At 48.3% G+C, this 20812-nt stretch overlaps 2 protein-coding genes across 5 annotated transcripts in view; one reads left to right on the top strand and one right to left on the bottom strand.

Annotated features, from left to right (window-relative positions):
- Window positions 1–1575: 1575 nt before the first annotated feature.
- On the bottom strand, window positions 1576–18815 carry WDR87 (WD repeat domain 87). Of its 2 annotated transcripts, none has more exons than XM_053906022.1 (6): window positions 18624–18815; window positions 13081–13194; window positions 11895–12062; window positions 8646–11512; window positions 7928–8196; window positions 1576–7555 (listed from the first exon to the last, which is right to left on the bottom strand). In XM_053906022.1, exons 2-6 carry the CDS (start codon window positions 13153–13155, stop codon window positions 1755–1757), a joined length of 9180 nt encoding a protein of 3059 aa, XP_053761997.1. In that variant the 5' UTR covers window positions 13156–13194; window positions 18624–18815; the 3' UTR covers window positions 1576–1754. The 2 variants fall into 2 exon arrangements, with proteins under 2 accessions (XP_053761997.1, XP_053761998.1); XM_053906023.1 differs by lacking the exon at window positions 18624–18815 and adding an exon at window positions 18185–18362.
- Window positions 18805–20812, top strand: part of SIPA1L3 (signal induced proliferation associated 1 like 3) — a 237412-nt gene continuing 235404 nt past the window's right edge. For all 3 annotated transcript variants that reach the window (XM_019432064.2, XM_019432058.2, XM_019432059.2), the window contains exon 1: window positions 18805–19081. The gene's annotated coding sequence lies outside the window, so the exon portion shown is untranslated. The remainder of the gene's footprint in view (window positions 19082–20812) is intronic.

Genomic DNA, 20812 nt, shown 5'->3' with positions numbered 1-20812 from the left:
GATCCAAAGCAGGCTCTGCACTGACAGCAAAGAGCCCAATGCGGGGTTCCTACTCACAAACCACGAGATCGATCATGACCTGAGCCGAAGTCTGACGCTTAACTGACTGAGCCACCCAGGTGCCCCTGGGATTTATTTTAAAATACAAAGAAAAAAATAGATGAAGCAGTTTTTGCAAGAGGTTTATGATTAAATCTAGGAGATGGGGATCTGGAGGTTTGTTTTAATACTATTCTACTTTTGAGATTGAAAAATTTTCATAATAAAAAGAATATACCAATAAGAGGATATCTAGAGTGTCACAGCTAGTACCAAGGTTTTGAGGCTCCCTAAAGAGCCAACCATAGAATTCCTGACTCTAGGACCACAGCAGCTAGATTGTGTGTGTGTGTGTGTGTGTGTGTGTGTGTGTGTGTGTGTGTGTGTGTGTTTTGTCACGGTGTCTTATTTTTGACTGGAGGACCCACTGATATCCTACAAAATGAGTTAGATAGGTATTGCTGTTCCCTTTCTGGGAGTTTCAGGGAATTTGTCCATTTCACCTATGTTGTCAAAATTATGGGCATAGAGTTATTCATAGTATATAGTCCTTATTCTTTTAATGCCTGCAGGGTCTGTAGTGATGTTCATGGCTCTTTCATCCCTGATGATGGCAGTATGTGCACTATCGTCTTTCTGACATAGACAAACAGAGGTCAGAAAGGAAGGATGAAGGATGAAGCATGCAGAGCCAGCTGGACCATCCTTATTTCTGCTGCCTGGTCAGTCATCTTTTTGGGGCTTCCTGTCCCCTCCCATAACTCTTATACTCTCCATGTGGACCTATACTGCTTGGCCTCTGAGGTGAATTCGCCTTCTCAGAATGTTCTCTTGCCCTCTACCCCTGGCTTCTCCCACAAAGCTAAACTCAGGTATAGAGAGTGGAATAACAAAGGAGAGCTTGGGATGAGGGGTAGAAAATGGCATAGATGGCTCACCAAAAGCTGATGGAAGGTTCAGCTTACCTGGAGAGAGGCAACTCTGAAGTTCCCATGGTAGGGAGAGGAGATCAGGGAAGGAACACAGTTACTGTCAGGGACAACTTCCTCCACTTTACCACCCCTTCCCTTTAACTTTTGTCTCCTTCATCGCTAGAGGGAAGGGATCATGAGATACACTCAGGGTCTCCTCAACACTCATCACACCTGCCGTTCGGGACTCCCAGCCATCAGCATGCAGAGCTATGAACAGTGGAGTAGAGTCTGCCTCCATTGCAAACCTCCAAACACTATGCTGGGTCTTCTGATTCTAAAGTCCATTTTCTTTCTACTATATCAGTGCCTCTTATATTAATGCCAGATCTTCATTTATTTCTGTGCCAGATACTTTCCTTCCTGTGGTCTTTAGGGGGGGATGGGGGGAAGCAAGGAAGGAAGAGGACAAGGACAGACTCTTCTGGCTGAAGGCCTCCAGAGGGTAAGTGCCCAATGCCTTTTGGGATCTTTTCCCACTCTGAGGAATATATATCTGGCCTCCCTGGCTACCTTTCTGGAGAAGCAATGTTTGAGGAACAGGGACACATATTACAGGGCCTGCTGCAAATGAGAGCCTCCTCTTTATTCCATATATCGAAGCTTGTTTCTGGAGCTGGGTAGGGAAAGGGCTTTCGCCTGGCCCAAACTCTATGTGGGCCCTAGGGATAAGGGTCTAGATTATGGTGACAAGGCCTTTCTCCAGGTGGGAGTGAAAAGTCCTGACCTCCCGTCAGTCCCAGATTAGGGGGTGGGAGCAATGATGTGGGGCATTTCCTTGGTGAGGTGAATATCCGCTTCAGGCAGGCTCTTCCAGGCGAGTTCTAAGATCCCATAGTGAGCAATGCCCATGGGAAGTGTGGTACAGACATTATTCTGACCTGGGAGGGACACCACCTCCTGGAACTCCAGGGGACCCTTAGAGTTCTGAGAGCCACCACAAAACAGGTGGTAAAACAACCTCTCCCCAGGAGCTAGGTCCGTGGCCCATAGGGCCTCCTTGTAGCTGATCTCTTGGGACTGGGGCTCCCCCCTCAGTAATAGCTCCTGCAGAAGCCTCTGGATTCGGGGTGACTTAAGGTGGTACAGGTCCATGAGCTGGTAGAACTGTTCCATCCAAGTGGCGCTGTCATCTGCATATCGCTGTTGCAACATCCTCAGAACATAGTAGAGTGCCACAAACGTCTCCCATTGAGGCAGCTCTTCCTTCTTCTTGGAGACGGCCTGTGCCTTCTTTTCCAGCTTGGGCAATTTGGGAAACCTGCCTTTATCCTTAAAAGCCCAGAAGTCCTTTTGAAACATCAATGCAAGGGTTTGTTTTTCCACTGAGGCCTCAGCACCTGGGAACATGGCTTTTGTGGTGGGATGAAAGTGTCTCCTCTCCATCTCCCTGAGAGCAGCGGACATCTGCTCTGCCCGTGCGCTCCTGTAAGGCTCTCCTAGAAGGTGCCAGTTTATACCCTTTGGGGTTGGAATCCTTTGGGTATCTAATGGAGGCTTTGATGGGGGGACAGCCAGAGGTTTTAACCAGCTTTCCTTTTCCTTTCCTTTTATAGGAGGGATCACTTTCAGGTACTTTGGACCCGTGGGCTCCTTAGTGGGTTTTGCACTTCGTGATTCCAGGACCTGCTTGTGACGGTTCACAATGGCTTCGAGTTGGGCCAGATGTATCCAGTCTAGGTTTCCCTTTGAGGTGAGGTCTTTGAGAAGCTGGCACAATCTGTGGAAACTATCCCTAGAAAGCTGTTCTCCTGCCTCCATCCGTTCTAGGACATGGTGGAGCCACTCTACATCCGAGAGTCTTACCTCAGCGCCTGTTTTCTTAGCCAAGATTCGGGGCACAGGTAATTGCACCTCAGTCTGTCTCCTCAGAGATGGATGATGCCACAAAATCCACTGCCACTTGGGCCCTAGTGGTTTGCCTTGGAGTTTGTGAGCTTCCATGGTCTTCCTCAATATGTGAGATAAACATGAGGTCTTGAAGTCTGGCTCTGGGGACTGCAAAACTCTATCCAAAACTTGGAGAGGTAAGGGCTTATGTTTCTTCAACAGTTCTTTTTTATCCAAAAACCTTGACTCTGGAAATGTCCTGGATGTCTCAAGTGTTCTGGCCTTTTCTTCCCAGGATACTTGTTTCATTGACACTGGCACTGGTATCTTCTCTTTCCTGTCCAAAGCTATTGAGATCAGTTTCTTGGAAGGGACTTTCAGAACTTTTAGTTGTATAGCACTGTCTTTGATATCAGGGATTCTTTTTCCAATAGAGGGGATTATTTCTCTTCCTCTTCGGTCTTTTTGTCTTTGTTCTTGAAGCTTAGGTAATTTTTCTTTTTTTAAGATCTCTTTTTCCTTGTCTGCCTCTTCTTCCAGTGAGCTTTTCTCTAGTGAGTCTTTCTCACTCAGACTTTCTGAATCTTCCTCACTGATGCTTTCCTCCTCCTCCTCTGATACTTCCTCCTCCTCCACTGACACTTCCTTCTCTTCCCCTTCCTCCTCCTCCTCTTTTTCCTCCTCCTCCTCCTCTTTTTCCTCTTCCTCCTCACCCTGTTCCTGCACCTCCTCCTCCTCCTTCTCTTTCTCCTCCTTTCCCTCCTCTTCCACCTCCACCTCCTCCTCCACCACCCCCACCTCCATCACCCCTTCCCTTACTGCCCTCTCCTCCACTACTCCCTCCTCCTCCTCCTTTTCCTCCTCCTCCTCCTTTTCCTCCTCCTCCTCCTCTTCCTGCACCTCTTTCTCCTTCCTCTTTTTCTTTTTCTTCTTCTCTTTCTCCTCCTCTCCCTCCTCTTCCACCTCCACCTCCTCCTCCACCACCCCCTCTTCCATCACCCCTTCCCTTACTGCCCCCTCCTCCACCACTCCCTCCTCCTCCTCTTCCTCCTCCTCTTCCTCCTCCTCTTCCTCCTCCTCTTCCTCCTCCTCCTGTTCCTGCACCTCCTCCTCCTCCTCCTTCTTCTCTTTCTCCTCCTTTCCCTCCTCTTCCACCTCCACCTCCTCCACCACCCCCTCCTCCATCACCCCTTCCCTTACCGCCCCCTCCCCCACAACTCCCTCCTCCTCCTCTTCCTCCTCCTCCTCTTCCTCCTCCTCTTCCTCCTCCTCAGACAAGCTCTCTCCCTCTATTTCATCTAATAGGCTTTCCACTTCCTTGGAAAAGCTCTCCCTACTTTCCCTTTGACTGGGAAGCTCTCCCTTTGTTGTAACCACTGTCTTTAGCTCTTTTCTCTTTCTCGACCTTTGTTCAAGCAGTGGTATTACCTCTTCTTCCTCTGTTACTGCTCCCTCCTCTTCTTCCTGTATGATTTCTCTCTGTTGTCTGGCCAATCTGCTTTCTTCCTTGGTTATTTCTTCCTCTTTCTTTATCATTCTTTTCATTTCCTTGGCCAGTTTTCTCTGCTTCTTAGCCAGTTTCTTCTCATCTTTGGTTATTTCCAGTTGTTCCTCTGAAAAATCCCACTCTTTAGCATCAAGTTTATTTTGTTCCTTGCCCAATCTCCTTTCCTTTGCAAAGAATGACCTCTTTCTCTTTGTCAGCTCTATTTCTTCCTGGGTCAGTTTCGTTTCTTCTTTGATAAGGTTTTGAAGTGCCGGTAAGATTTTGCCGCTCGCTTTTGATTGTTCCTTGGAAGTGCCCTCCCTTTCTGTAGCCAACTTCCTTATTACTTTGGCCAGCTTCCTCTCTTCCTGGGCATACACTCTTTCTCCTCTGGTATATTCCAGTTTTCCTTTGGCAATGTCCCTTTGCTCTGTGGCCAATATCCTATCTTCATATGCCAGTATCTTCTCCTCTAGTGACAATTTCTTCTTGATTAGTTCTAGCTCATTCTTAGTCAGTTTCCCCTGTTTTAAGGCTTCTTTGGTCTCTCCTGAGAAGAGAGTTTGCTTTCCCTCAGCCAGCCTCACCTTCTCTTGGGCCAGTTTCTTCATTTCCATGTCCAGTGCCTTTTCTTCCTTGGTGCTCTCCCACTCTCCTCTGAGGAGTTTCAGTTCTTGAAATATTGCCCTCTTCTCCACAGCTAACTTCATCTTGTCCAGGGATAGATTGTGCCGCTTCTCAGCCAGACTTTCCTCTAATTGGGCCAGCTTTTTCTCTGCCTTAGCCAGCTTCTCCTTCTTCTGGGAAAGTTTTTCCTTTTCTTCCATCAGCGTCTCCTCTACCTGAACCAGTTTCTTCTTGTACACATCCATTTGCTCCTTTGCTTCAATTAATTTATTTCTGTTCTGGGTGAGGTTTTCTTTGAACTTCAGGAAGTTATTTTTCTTCTGAGTAAATTTCGCTCTCTCATAAAGCAGATTCTCCTTCTCCTGAGCCAGAGACTTCCCCCTCCAGGCTAGGATATCCTTGTTCTTTAGGAGTTTCTCCTTCTTCTGGACCAATTTTTCTTTTTCCTGGGCCAGTTTTAACTTGTTCTCCATCAGTTTTTTCCTTTTCTGGGCAAGCCTTTCCTCTTCTTCCGGCAGTTTCTCCTTGTCTTTGGCCAGTTTCCTCTCTTCCTGGATCAGCAACTCTTCTTCCAGGGCCAGTGCTTTCTCTTCCTTAATCAGTTTCTGCTCTTGCCAGGCCAGTGTCTTCTCTTCCTGGCCCAGTCCTTCCTCCTCCTCAGCTAACTCCTTCTCTTCCTGGCTCAGTTCTTCTTCTTTCCAAGCCAGGTCCTCCTCTTCCAATGCCAGCTCCTCCAATTCCTGGGATAGTTCCTTTTCTTGCAATGCCAGATCTTGCTCCTTCTGCTCCAGTTTTTCCATTTTCTGGACTAATACTGTTTTTGCCTCAGCCAGCTTCCCTCCTCTCTTTGCTATTTTCTCTTCTTCTCGAGCCAGTGCCTCAGATTTCTTGGCCAGTTTCTTCCTTTTCTGGGCCAGTTTCTCTGCTTCCTGGGTTAGCTTCTCCTCTCTTTGGGCCAGTTTTTCCTCTTTGTGGACAAACATCCTCTCTGCCTGGGCCATTGTCCTGTCTCTTTGAGCCAGCTTCCCATATTCTCTGGCAAGTTTCCTCTCTTCCTGGGCCAGCTTTCTCTCTTCTTGTGCTAACTTCTCTTCTTCTTGTGCCAGCTTCCTTTCTTCTTGGGCTCGTTTTCTTTCAGCCTGGGCCTGTTTCCTCTCGATATAGGCCTGTTTATATTCTTTTTGGGTTTGTCTTAGCTCTTCTTCTCCTCCTCCTCCTTCTTCTCCTTCTCCCCATTTCTGAAAAAATTTTTCTCCCTCCAGGGTCAGTTCCTCCTCCTTATCCTTGAACTGTGGCTCCTTGGACCCGGCTGATACCTGTTCCCAGATCTCTGCCCACTCATCCCATCTCAGCTTCCTCTTGTCCTCATCCAGCTTTTTCTCATCTGCGAGTGGCTTCTTTTTATCCGTTTGTGCTTCCTCCTCTTCCTCAAGATGCTTCCTGTCCGAAGCTTCCTTCCATTCATTCCAGGATATCCTCATCTCACCACGGGCCTGTGTCCACTCATCCCAGGACTTCTTCCACTCCTGCCAAGACAGCTTCCTCTCTTCTGTAACTGGTCTTCCTTCTTGTACAACCACTCCCTCCTCTGGTTTGGCCATTTCCTCCACTTCCTGACCCACATCCCTCTCTCCTTTGGCCACTTTCCTCTGTTTTTTATCCACTTTTATTCCCTGCCAGACTGCTTTCCTCTCTTGTTTAAAGGGCTTCTTAAAGGATTTCTTCTCTTCTTTCTTTGATATTCGTTTTCCCTTGGTTAGGTAACCTGGTTCTAAAAACATAACTTTCTTTTTCTTGCCTTTTTTGGAAATCACCTGGGTTTCCTGCAAGTTTGGCATGTTGCTTGCTTCCTTTTGCACTTGCTCATGTGCCTCTGGTATCTCATCCTCCCTCCTGATCACTACATCTTCTCTAATTGCCCCCTCATGAATAAAAATTGGTTTCTCCTCTGGCCAGGCTACATCCCAGTTGCGGTCCTCAAGCAGAACGCCACTTTTTTTCTTCAAAAAGGGGCAGATCTCCTGAAAAAGTTCCCAACTGGGCTGCCGATCTGCCAGTACCTCTTGAGCCATGGTCACTAGCTCCATGTTTAGAGCTTCTGACATTTTGGTTTGGGAACCAGATATTCTCAGGGTCATAAGACGACACAGAGCATCCCGCCATGATGAGCCATCTCCAGGGGTGGCCCTGTGGCCAGGCACTCCAGAGGCACCTCGCCCTCTGGCCTTCAGCGTCTTCACAACAGGTTCAACCTTTACAGCAGACAGAGATTTCTCAACTGTAACTCCAGATTCTTTTGTCTTCTTCTTGTGCCTCTTTAGGGGCTTCTTAACTGTTTTTTTCTTGCCTCTTTTGTCATGTAATTTCCTCAGCATCTTCAGGGTCAGTGCAGTATGGTCCTTTGGAGTGTCTTCCTCTGGAGGTTGTTGTTCAGCATCTTTTGAAATCTTTAACACACTTACGGTTGAAGACCTTCCAGAACGGATGGCTGTATCCTTCACCTCATATAGTGCAGCTTCACTCTGGTCACTTTCACCCTCTAAGGGACCTGGTGCTTTGCCAGCCCCTTTTATTTTCTTGAGGGCCCGCCATAATTTTCGGGCTGCAGGGAAGATCATGAGACATAGATAAGGAAGGCATGGCATGGAAGGCTTAAGTCACACCCTTCCCACTAATGGCATGAGCTAAGAGGAATTGCCATAAAAGAAGTAGCAACAGAGGGGCTGAGGCTTAAAAAAAAAAAAAAAGGATTCTCCTTACTTTATTCCAGTCCTCCCCCCTCCCAAATCCTATGAACATAAGCCTTGAAGTCTCCCTGAGTTTGGGTAGATTCTTCCTAGGAAAGTTCTTTTGGTGAAAACATCTGTCTACTTGTCTCTAGTCCTACCTGGTTGATATCTCTTGACCCATGTTAGCCCTAACTGTGTTGCCTCTTGGGGACCCTGAGGCATGAACCAGATCACCCCATACATACTGTGCTTTTTTCTCCCTGCTCGGCCCCGTCTTTGGCCTTTGCTGGGCTTGATGGCAACTTCAGATTCTTTAGGAACTTCAGGTTTCTTGGAAAGGGACAAAAGTTCAGAAATTCTTGCAACCTCTAAAGAAAATGCAGGCTTTTTGTCTCCCTCTGACAAGGTCAGGTTTTCATTCAGTCGCTGCTCCACTTGAGTGTGAAGCATTTGTAGATCTGTTGCCTGCATCCCCAGCAGATGGTCCAGGGATTCCTCCCCAATCATTTCCCGCCTATGAAAGTCAAAGGAGATTCCTCTGACATGGTGAGTCAGAGACAACAGGGAGAATGAGAAGGAAAGAACTACCATGGAACAGGTTAGGGGCTTGGCAAAGTGGCTAAGAGACAGTGTATGTCGAGGTAAAGAAAGTCCAAGAAGAAAGAAGAAATCTAGAAAGCCAAGGTGGCAATGAATGGAGTTGTTTGTATGGGGATTGTAGGGGTAGGAGAAAAGGATGAACAGGGGAACTTCGAGAAGTAAGGGACACACAGGAGTAGGAGAAGAAATGGGAGACAGGAGTGAGCAGTGGGGATTGTCAGGAGGGTCTAGGAATGGAAAAAGACTATGAAAGAAAAAGGACAGGAAGAATGAATGCACAGGTACAAAGAGATAGTGAAGGAAGGGAAGGGGAGAAGAAAACTAGAGGCTAGTCAAGAATTGCAGAAGGCACAAAAAACTTACTGCATCTCCTGGAAGGTCTCTTGGTGCTGGATCAAGTTTAGGAGTGAGGACTTAGTGTGGATTCCAGTGTCATCCATGAGGCTCAGGGCCTTACTCCTCACTCTTTGGTCCTTGTCCATCAATCCTTGGGCCAGAGGCATGGCAAAGAGATGAGTAATCATTCCTAGACGCTTCAGCCCTTCCCAGGCTAGCTCTCGGATCAGTGGATTGGAATTGGTGGTATCATCCAGTAGATGATGGGCTGTTTCAGAGCGCAGGGCTGAAGACACCTCGTAAGAGGCAAAGATTTGCCCTAATGCACCAATACAGCATTGGTACTTGAGTGGAGAAGCATGGATCATAATGTTGAGGATCGTCTCCACCAGGCTATTAATAGCTATTTCACTCATCTTTTTGCCCAGCCAACTGCGGTTTGCCGAGTCTGTAAGGACACTGTAGGTTACATCCTTGGATAATCTCATTTGTATGAAGTCTTCATCCTCCTTTTCCTGTAAATATACTCCTCCGTCACTTACAAATTTTGCCCTACTGTGCCAGAAGAAGAATTGTTGGGACTTGTCCCATTCTATTTCCCGCATAGGTGAATGCAGGGTGCACTGGAGGAATATCGGACTGCCCTCTGGCCAAAGACGGGCACGAATCACTGAGTTGGGGATGTAGCAGTCAGGAGCCAACAGCCATTTCCGCCCTTTACCAAAGTAGCATCGCAGTATTTGGTAGGGGTTGAGTCCCTCCCAGGTAGTCAGCTGTAGTTGGGGAGGAACCACGTAATGGGAGTGATGAGATTTTCTCACCTCCATCGAATTGGTTTCAGAATCATGTCTGAAGGCAGACAGTACTATGGGACTCCCTTGCTCATCTTCTATGACATGGGGCACCGTATGGTCAAAGGCAATGGCCCGCTTATTGACCAGTTCCTCTAGTCCCACTAATTCCTGTTGCCCCTTTTCAAGGTAGATATACTTGGGCACAAACATGGTCTCAAAGGAGAAGAAAAAGCTGGGTATGAAAGGCTTAGGGGTCTCTAGCACTTCATCCGGCATGCTCATAAAGGAAAGGCGAGACAGCAGAGTTGGGTGAAGCAGTTTGAGACAGGACACCAGATAAAGACTCTGGTTAAAGGTCACAAGCAAGTCACCCCGGTCATTTGCAAAGCAGAGTGGGCCAAAGTGCAGTGATGAGTCCAGCATAGCTACAAGTCTGCCATGGAAGTTCCAGACCCGGACAGAGCCATCAATACCACCTGTGACAAAAAGACTCAAGGACAGGCAGACGTCAAAGGATGTGATGGTACACTGGTGCAGAGGCAATGTCTCTATGAACGCTGAGCCTTCCTGTGACTCAGAGGACAGGAAAGCACGGAACTTCCAGAGACGCAGGCAGTTAGTCTCTGTGATGGCACCCACAGAATTGGGTAAGAGTATCAGGTGTTTTAGGTGACAGCTGCTGAGGATGCTGGTGAGGGGCTTCAAACGTACTTTCTTCCCTTCAAACACTGCTTCTGATAGGTGGACGTAGTCATCCATTCCATAGGAGCAGAGCAAAGCATTTTCTCGGCTACCAAAAAGCCCTTCAGGCAGCGTAGAGAGTGCCAGTACAGCTCCAAAATGCATGAACTTCTCTATTCGGGCACAGCTGTGCTGGGAAAGCACTCTTATCACACCACTCTGGTGTCCAGAGAACATTAGTCCTTGTAGACCCCGACCCAGGTAGAAATGCCCGTAAGCCAGGCATTGTACCCAGTCTTGAGAATCGGGTGAGGTGCACAAGAGATACTTGGCCGGGCATGGGCAACGGGTCGTGTCAAACACCAGCACATCTGCGCTGCCTGTCGCTACAAAGAGCTCCTCTTTCTCTGGGTCATAGGCCCAATCCACAGCTTGGTCCAGGAGTGAGAAGGGCCAGGTGAGGAGCAGAAGATCCCCTGTGACTGGGGACACAAAGCGCAATAAGCCATCGTCAGTAGTGCACAGGATCCGGAAGCAGTTATCACCGCAGCGGACCCGACGCACCTGCTGGGGAGCAGAGCCACAGACATTGAAGAGGCTGTAGAAGCAGGGCAGACGGCGCAAGGAGAAAGAAAAGGTAGTCTGGCAGAAGAAAGTAATGCTGTCAATAAACTGGAGTCGACAGAGCTCCTCCTCGAGTTCGAGCCACCGCAGCAGGTTCCCGGAAGTGAGGTTCCACTCCTTGATTAAGCCTTCCTTGCCAGCCGTCAGCAGGGTGTGGGCTTCGGGCCGGCTGCGGATACAGACTACTGATGAGAAATGGGCCTTGAAACTATGGATAGAGTGGCCCCGAATGAGGCTCCATACTTGGATTTCCCCAGTGTTGTTCCCAGCATAGAGAAGGCCCTGGTCAAAACAGGTGAAGCAGCAGGTGATAGAGGAGCCACTGGTGGTAGAAGTGAACCTCTCAACCTCAGCTAGCTGGCCGTGACCCTGGCGCTCGAGGACCCTCACCATAGTTTCACACAGGGCCAGGAGGGAGCCATTGGGGCCATTCAGCATGATGTCTTGGACAAGCTCATCACCAGGCATGGGAACCATGTGGGCTATTTGGAGGCCCTTGCCACTCCGCTCAATGATCCAAGTGACAACGGCCCCCAGGCTGCCTGACAGAAGCATTTTCATTTCTGGGTCATAGCAGAGGCAGTTGATGTTAAAGCGGCAGGGCACTATACTCAGGGGTTTGAATGACCGAAAGTGGTCCCCAAAGAGCCTCAGGATCAGGTCGCCACAGTAGGCCACGAGGATGTGAAAGGAACCCGTGTGGACCATGGACTGGATAGGCGGCAACCGTTCAGTCATGGAGAATACTCTCTTCTCGACCATGTCCTCAGTTTTGCTCTTCATCCATACTATAGCCTAGAAGACAGTAAGATGGAAACTGCCTAGAAGAGATAGTAGAAGAGGAAAGGGCAGAACAGTCCACTATTTTCCCCCATTCTTGTCCTGAAGAGGACTTGGAAGACTCTAGAGTGTTTTTACCCCCTGGTTATGGGAATTGGGAATACGGTAGAAGCAGGAAGCTTGGGACCCCTTCCCTAACCTTAGCCTACTTTAGGGGAACCAGAAAATCTACTCAGTGGGGAGACTGTAATCAGAGAAAGGATGAGGGGGGAATCTTAGATCTAGGTCACTTTCATCAAGAGGTAGATTTTCCTTTGTTGGTCTGGGGTGAGAGCTTATGTGGGCATGGCCCCTGTAGAATGGGCTAAGAAGGAGAAGAAAAGCTAGGCAGTTTTACCTGTATTTCTTTTGTGCTTGTCACCCAAGAGAGGGAGGCAAAGAAGCTGGCATCGCTGAAGTAATGGCATATAAGCGGCATATTGTGAATATGGCGAGACTCTCTGAACAGTATCTGGGACCGGTCGCTCAGCACAACTACATCCTTGTTTGAGTCATCTGAAGCTTGCTGGGGAGAGGTATGGCGTAAGTGAAGAGGCCAGGGCACACAGGCACTAAGTATATTCTCACACAAGTCCCAACCGAAGCAGTTCCCAAAGTCATGCCTCGTGCCCATTACCCCCCCACATGCACAGCTTTATCCCTTGTAGGACACTCGCGCTTCACAAGCGAGCCACACAACACCCAACACAAGAGAGAACCGAACCTCTACAGGGCCTATACGGGCAAATTTCATAGTGTGAGCACAGGGGAAATCATGTCCCCAACATACCTGTTCTCTATGTCATAAAAGACGCATTTAACACATTACCCAGGCAAGGGCACCACCGTATACCTACATTATATGTAACAGAGTGTGACCAAAAAAATCCATGCAGCTTGAAGTTCTTTTTATTTTTTTTATTTTTTAAATGTGTATTTAGTTTTAAGAGAGACAGAGCGTGAGCAGGGGAGACGCAGAGAGAGAGGGAGACACAGAATCCGAAGCAGGCTCCAGGCTCTGAGCTGTCAGCACAGAAGCCCATACGGGGCTCGAACTCATGAACCACGAGATCATGACCTGAGCCGAAGTCGGACACTCAATCAAATGAGCCACCCAGGCGCCCTCAGCTTGAAGTTCTTAAAGCTTAAAAGTGCATAAAGACTTTTAGGACACCCTACCTGGCTTTTAAACTTGACAGAGGAAGATAGTGTGTGTATTATCCCACCGTGATAGAGCATGTGCTATGAAACATGTACCTGGGATGGTTTACACAGAGCCAACCATAGCAAAACTGAGGTTGGCAAATGTTCTGTCCGGTGCCTTCTCCCTTCTCTTTGAGAAAAATCTCTCTCCCCAAAGTGTTCACCTTCCACTATCAAAGTGTACTTGCAAGAGATCCCTAGACTCATTTGGAAATTGATGGCCCATCTCCTACTGTGCCTGCTTCCTGCTTCCATGGAAAAATCTATGCTCCTGTGAAGTGCTCATAATGATTAACACAGATAGAGGCCAATAACAAGTTTATGTCCTACATATACATTACCTTGTTTTTATGTATGATGTCATTTATGAGGTATTTAAAATCCTGCCACGGGGGAATGAGTCTGGAAGAAGCCATCACCTTGATTATTCTGCGTCAGGACCGTTGCTCAAAAACCTGTGGGAATCCAAAAGAGGACAGCTTAGCCATTACTACTTTTTGAGGAGCTAGGAAACAAAAATCAATTCATGAAATCATGTTTATTGAACACTCTTTGAATGTCAGGAAATATGCATAAGACCTGCCTTCTCATTTAATCCTGAGGTGCTACTAGTAAGGTAGGTATTACCCCACTTTATAGATGAGAAAACTGAGGCTTAGGGAGGATAAATAAAAGAGTGGAGGATTGAATCTCAGCATTGGCTGTCCTAACTCACTAGGTTATTACAGGTGAAGGAAGCAGGGAGAGGGGCCAGAAAGGAATACCATCATAGGCAAATAACATTTCTTTTCTGCTGGTAGTGTGTCAAGAGAGTATTTTGCAAGGACTAGGAGTAACCAAAGCGTGGTCCCTGGACTTCCACTATGGGGATTCCTAGGGAAGGGGCCATCTTAACATGGAGAACCCTAGGTTCTGGTCTAGACCTACTGAAGCAGAACCATGGAGATGGGACCCAAGGGCCTTCACTTCTGACAACTTCCCTAGGTGTTTCTATGGACATTCAAGTCTGACTACTGAAACAGAAAATTGAGAGGATGGAGCCCAGGACTAAGAGTCGACCCCACCTTGCACTGCTGGAGAAAGGATCCAGCCATTTGACTTTGCAGGTTTTCCCAGGCTTGTAGAATCAAGTATCTCTCTTACCCGTGATGCATCTGCTGTTCATCATCCTTTTCCTCATTCCCTTCCCCGTGGCCTTCATGAGGACAAACCTCTACTTTTCCTTCTTGGATTGGGAATCCTACTTTTTATTTCATTTCATTTAATTTATATTTTTAAAGTTTCTTTATTTTGAGAGAGAGCACACAAACAGGGCAAAAAGAGGGAGAGAAAGAATCCCAACCAGGCTCCTCACTGTCAGTGCAGAGCCCGACGTGGGACTTGATCCCACGATCCTGGGATCATGACCTGCGCTGAAATCCAGACTCAGCTTAACTGACTGAGTCCCCCCAGGCGCCCCTATTTTATTTTTATTTTGTTTTATTTTATTTTATTTATTTTAAAGTTTATTTATTTATTTTGAGAGAGTGTGCACAAGCAGGTCAGAGAGAGAGAGAGAGAGGGAGGGAGAGAGAGAGAGAGAGAGAGAGAGAGAGAGAGAGAGAGAGAGAGAGAGAGAATCCCAAGCAGGCTCCACACTCAGTGCAGAGCCTGACATGGGGCTCAATCTCACAACTGTAAGATCATGACCTGAGGTGATATCAAGCATCAGACGCTCAACTGACTGAGCCACCCAGACACCCTGGGAATCCTACTTTTAATAAGCCCCCTCTGTCAGGGAGTGTGGCATTACTGGTCTGACGATGGGCTTGTCTTCCTCATTTGTAAAATGAAAATATCAGTCTTGCCTACTTCACAGGATTGTTGCAAAGATCAAATAAGATAATTCCTGTGAATTCCTTTTTAAGTATACTCTGGAGCAACAAACAACGATTGCTGTTTTTAGACTGGTTTAGTTCTCAGACAAGTATTTCTTTCTTTCCAAACCATACTTCGTACTTTTCAGTTGCTCTGGAAACGTGACAGCTAAATTTATAGTCTGGTCAGCAGAGGGCACTAGAGGCTATCCTTGTACCTGCCAGATGAAAGAAAACTGATGAACTTTGTTTTAAGAAGTGGCTCCTGAAGTGTGATCTCCTAGGCCAGCAGCGTAGGTTATCACCTGGGAACTTGTTAGAAATGCAAATTATCAGGCCCCGCACCAGATCTAAAGAATTGGTAACTCTGAGGGTAGAGTTTTACAGCCTCTCCTGCTGATCTTTATGCCTACTGAAATCTGAGAACTGCTTACTTGGAGAGTATTTGGAGTTCTAGATCAGTTTGGCCTGGGCCTCCTGAGGCAAGGTCAGCAGAATCCACCCTCTGGCATGGCTAAGCCTAGACCCTGTGTTGCCACAGAGACTTGGTGGCTGGGTTTGGGGGGAAACAGTAGGCAAAACTTGTCATCATCCTCTCATGTGTAGAGTGGGTTAGAGCCCCCTCCCCCAAAAGTTTTCACACCAATCACTTGATTAGTTCTCAAAAGAATTTTGAGAGGGAGATAATATTCATCTCCATTATACATTAGGAGGAACATGAATTCAAAGGGGAAAAGGGAGCTGTTGAAGACTACACAGGGTAGGTCCAATCCACAATTCAGATCCAATCCATAGTTCAGGATTCTTCTATCATATCAGAGGAGGAAGAGGTTCTGTCAGCTGGTGCTCAGGAAACTCTCTGACCCACAAACCTAATGGGAACTGGTGACTGTCAGGCACTAGTGTGCCTCTGTCTCTACTGTCCCCAAGGCTGCATGCTGCCCTCCTGCCGTATCTTTCCTTATTCTAGTCCCCTGTAACCCTATACTTGCTGCTGTCTTGGGCCACATTTCAGGATCCAGTGTGAGCTGCTTCACATCCTGCACATCAGTGGATGGCCCAGTGGGCCAGTCCCCATAGCTCAGATTTACCCCACTGGCTCCTCGACGCCCCAGAGTTAGGGAGAGAGTAGTCATTTGTAACAAATTTGTAGTCACTGTCATCAGTTTCCATTGTTTATAATATCTGCTCTGGTCCAACTTCTCTTGACTAGCCTGCAAAAAGCAAGCGGTTGGGACCCTTTGGGGGCAACATTCCTTGGGGGTCAGTGAGAAAGAAGGCCTTCAAACCCCAAACCTGTATTTTTTTTGCCACTCTCTCCTAACCCACATACCAGCTTCCTCCCGTTACCCTCAGAGGATACCTCTCTCCTAAAGTTCACCCACATTTGGTTCCCTAATCCCATTATCTATCCTTCCAAGCAAATCTGGAGTGAGCTCCAGATGCCTTAATCCCAATAGTCTTGACTTTTTACTATCTTGGTAACCCAAAGATGATCTAATGGGAGAATTCAAGCCCTGCAGTCAATTTAGGGGAGTTTGTACTTGGGGCCAAGGTTTGGTATGCCCTGCTATGGAGACAAACCAGGTCTGTGACTGGCACTGCACCACATACTTTTCTTAGCTGCAGTCCACTCCAAGCTACTTTGTCAGTGGTGGTGGGATGGAAGGCCAGATTTCGGCAAGCTCTGCCTTTGTAATAAAGAGAATTGGCTCTAGGGGGCACTGCACTCCATGACACCATTGGGCCCCTAGGCTCCTTGCGGGTCATTCATGCTCTGTTATAGGAAGGTGAGGGCATAGAGTTCTTGCCCTGTAGAGCTTATAGTTCAGCAGGGAAGGCAGACACCAAAGAGTTGTCATAAAATTGATTACAATGAGAAATTCTGAGTAATGGGTTATATCATTCTTTGAACTTCTCTGCAACTTTTAATCTTCTCAAACTTAAATTATTCTATAGATGCAGTTTTAAGAAGGAAAGGAACACAGTGCTGTGAGTACATATAACAAGGAGACTTGGCCACCCAAAAGAAGAGTGATGTGCCCTCCACACACTGAGGTGGTCCCTGCATGGTGGCTCTCACATTAGGGAACAGGGGTGCAGAAAGCTGGCACCAGAAGGGCCTAATTTGGCAGGGGGGCTGTAATGCCAGAGGTAATCCTAGGAACTGATTAGGCATTTAAAATATATTGTTTTGTTTTAATTCTTATAATGATTCTATGACTTAGCTAGCATCCTCCCTTTAAACAACTTTTTAAAAAGGACATAGTAGTCTCTCTCTCTGTCTGCCCCTCCTCTGTTTGTGCTCTGTCTCGCTCTCAAAAATAAACATTGAAAAAACTTAAAAAAAAAAATGAACATAGTAAAAAAGAACCAAAAGATACTAAGAAGCACATAATGAAAACGCCACCTTTCACACCTGATAACTTGTTCTTGTTTCCCCTTCACAAAGGTAACCCTGGTTGTGTCTTTTTGCAGGTGTTCTATACATACTCAAGTGTGTGTGTAAAAAATATCCTTAGAAATGGTAGTACACTCCATACGCTGTCCTGCACCTCTTTCTCACCGAGTATGTCTCAGAGATTAACTCGTATTAATACTCAATAGCTCTGTCTCATTTTTCAGCAGTTGCCAGCTGCATGGTACTTAGCATTTATTTATCCAAACTTCTATTCATGGACTTTGGGCAGTTTCCAACCTTTTGCTATGACAACCTCTGCCACAAATGAGTGTCTTTGTTAATGCCTCAGAGTTTTAATTTTATTTCAGTTTTGGTTAAATGAAATTTTAAAATTGAAGCAATGTAAATGTTTTCTCTTTAAACATAACTTATTTTGGATATACAGGGTTAAATATTAATTTCACCTTCCTCTATTTTTTTAATGTAATAATTAAAATGGCAAATATGGTTGCATTGTATTTCTGTTGGGTAGTCCCGCTTTAGATTGTCACCGTCTGGCGGTGGTCTGATATGCCCACCGGACTTAGCTCCTTCAAGGTAGGCACACTGTCTTCTCGGTGTCCTCACAATCACCCAACCTGGCATGAAGTAGGTGTTTAATACGTTTCTGTTGAATTAATGAGCAAATGAGTGACCCTCTGCCCTCCCCCAGGAATATGTGCTTCCCTGCTTCAAGTCTTACTGAGCATCTTCTTGGAAGAAAGAATGAGGTGGGAAAGGTATCGAATGGGTTTTCTTGACAGAGGACCTTGCACTTCCAGCCAGTTCCCTCGGTAACCCCTATGGAGTTGGAGTGGTATCATCCAGTTTTTGAAAAAAAGGGTCGGATTCTAGATTATGTCAGCAGGTGGGCTAAATCTGAACAAAATTCCTAGGTGGTAGGTACCCAACAAGCACTAGACACCCTCAGAATGTGTGATCAACGACTGAAAGGTGGCTAACAGGGCCTCCAGGGCAGCCCTGTGGGTGGTGGTCCTGAGGCTTCCGTCGAAGGAAGAGCTCTGGAGCTGCTTGCGCAGGAGAGAGGCCACCACATCCGAGTCCCTACACACTCGGGCATCCCTGCCATCGGCGTGGGCAGGGAGGAGGGCGTGTCCTACTCTTCGAGGCCGGGGCTATGCCTATTACCTGTGACGACAGGACCCCCGACAAGGGACGGGTACGGCGTGTGTGGCGACACCCGGGAGCTCCTATGTGAAGGACTAGACCTAGAAGGAGCGCCTAAGGAGCGACCTTGGGGATGTTGCGGGAGGACTCGCCCGACAGAGCAGTTACCCCCCAACCCCGCGCTCCGCAGAGTGTCCGAAGGGAGAGGAGTGAGCGCGCGTGCGCACTGGCGCGCGCCCGTAGGAAAAAGCCCAGCGCGCGCCTCCGCGCGCGCGTTCGAAAGGGGAAAAAAAAAGTCTCCCCCGCGGGAGCCCGCGGCGTTTAGGCCGGAGTTGGCCGGCGAGCGCGCGTGCGCGAGCGCGCACAGACGCCCTCCTCCGCCGCTCCCCTCCACTGGGGGTCTAGCGCACAGCTCCGCTGTCCCCGCCTCTCCTGAGGCTCGCGCCCTCGGGGTAAGTACCTCGCGCCTTGCGGAGGCGGGGGGGTGGTGAATCCGCCGAAGGAGGGCTGGAGGCGGACAGGGCTGGAAGAAAAGGAAAAAGCGCCCTCGCGGAACGAAGAGCTCGGCCACCGGGCTGGAGTCTGCAGAAGCCACGCCTCCATCTCTCACGCCCCTCGGGGCTGCGGAAGTGCTCTGGAGACTGGAGCGGCACCGAGGAGACAGGTGGACTACCATTCCCAGAAGGCGGCGCGGGGCTGCGCCTACTGCTCCCGGCAGTACCTGCGCGCCAGGCTTTTTTCAGTTTGCTGCCTCCTAGGGCGAAACTACAGTTCCCAGGAGGCCTCGCGCGAAGCGGCTTGGAAGTGGGCAGCCTGGAAGTCACTCGGGCCACCGGAGCTGGCGGCGTCTCCAGCGAACGGCGCGGGGCCGGACGCCGCGGTCGTGGGGCCCGCGGGGCGGGCAGCCGGGACGCCCAGGTATGTGGTTTCGGGTGCAGGGGTGGCCTCATGCACGGGTGGCGGGGAATTGGGGTCCACTCGGACCCTGAGGGTCAGCGCGGGCTGGGGACCCGGCGGACGGCCGGGTGTGGGCACCGGTTGTTGGGGGCGGCGGCGCCGGACTCGCGCCCTCCGGACCCGGCCGGACCTGTGCCCACATGATTCAACTTTCGAGACGTGCTACCCAGCGCTGTATGAAAGCATGGAGTGGGCGTCGGGTACCGATGGGTTCGCGTCCTGCCTCTGCCACTCGGGAGCTGCGTTCTGAGGAAATCATACCGAACCTCAGTTTCCCCTTCGGTAAAATGGGGAGAAGAGTGTCTTTTGGTGGGGGATTCTGTTGAGATGTTGAGATATGGCGAATAAAGCATTTGGCACATAGAATGCACTTACTACGTGTTTGCGCTATTGTTGGCTCCCAAGAAATAGGGTGAGGGTATTATCCATAAGCATAGGGTTAGTTGGAGGTGTGCGTGTAAAGGGTCGAGTCCATAGTTAGCACTCAGTGCAGGATGGCTGCCGTTAACAGAAATTATTTTGAGAGCTTTGGTTTGGGAGGCAGAGACCCAGATTCAAATTTAGGCTCTGCCATTTACCAGCCGTGTGACCTTGGGCAACTGACTTCACCTCTCTGTGGCTCGGTTTCCCTATCTGTAAAATGGGGATTTTAATAGCAGCCACCTCATAGAGTTGTTTGGAGGATGCAGTGAGAATACTATGTGTAAAGTGCTTAGAGCAGCAGCTGGCACATAGTCAGCGTTCAATAAATGGTACCATTTGTTCAGCCTTTTCCCAGCATCCCAGAGACCCTTTGAGGGTGGGGCTCTGACTAGATCTAGGTCTGGGCCACTGGGGAGACCACTGGTCTAGTTGATTTCCTCTTCTACAGCCTCAGGGTCCTCATTTGTAAAATGGGATGACAGTGTCAGTCTCAGAAGGTTGTAAAGATTTGCTGAGATTGTATTCCTAGTCCAGAGCCATCTCTTACTAAGTAACAGCTCTTATGTATTATAATTGTTCTTCTTCAATGTTCTCCATCTGGCCCAGAGACTGTCTAACTGTGGGCTGTGACATGACAGCCCTGAGCTCCCCCACACATTCACTCCCAGCCTCAGTGTCCCATCTGTGAAATGGTAGTCATAGGTTTTTGTGCCAGGGTTGTTTTGATGATTCCAGGAGATAATTCATGTTTAGTGTTTAGCACAGGGCAGGGTGCATAGTAAGCACTTAATAAATGTATCTTGTTTCTCTTAATAAGCCTTTGCTGCTTATATTTATTTACAGAGCAGAGCAGGGATGAGGTTAGTGTCCCTCCCGCCCTAATTTTTACTCACGAAAGATTAAATTGTGGCACATACGTAGTATTAGAGCCTGAGAAGAGATGGTGCTGGCTGGCTGTCATCAGCCCCCTGCTCACCTTTCCCACACTCCCCCCCCCCCCCCCAGCACATTCACTCTAGTGCTTTCTGTACCACTCTAGTGCTGCCAGCACTTGATTCTGTCTCAAAGCCATATTAGCCAGCTCCACATGTGGGCCTGAGCTTCCTTGATGTCCTCTGGTGACTTTCCCTTGGGCACCATGAACTCAACGTATTTAACCTAAACTCCTTCTCCTCCCAGACCCAGTAGTCACCATCTCAGCAAATGGGCCAACACTGACCCAGTTGCCCAAGGCAGAAACTTGAGAGTTGTTCCTCTCCCCAGCCTTTC

This window comes from Panthera pardus, unplaced genomic scaffold (assembly GCF_024362965.1).
Source record: "Panthera pardus isolate Hobbes unplaced genomic scaffold, ASM2436296v1 HiC_scaffold_18, whole genome shotgun sequence".
NCBI lineage: Eukaryota > Metazoa > Chordata > Mammalia > Carnivora > Felidae > Panthera > Panthera pardus.
The sequence above is the reverse complement of the archived record's forward strand: the minus strand, read 5'-3'. Positions and strand labels throughout refer to the sequence as shown.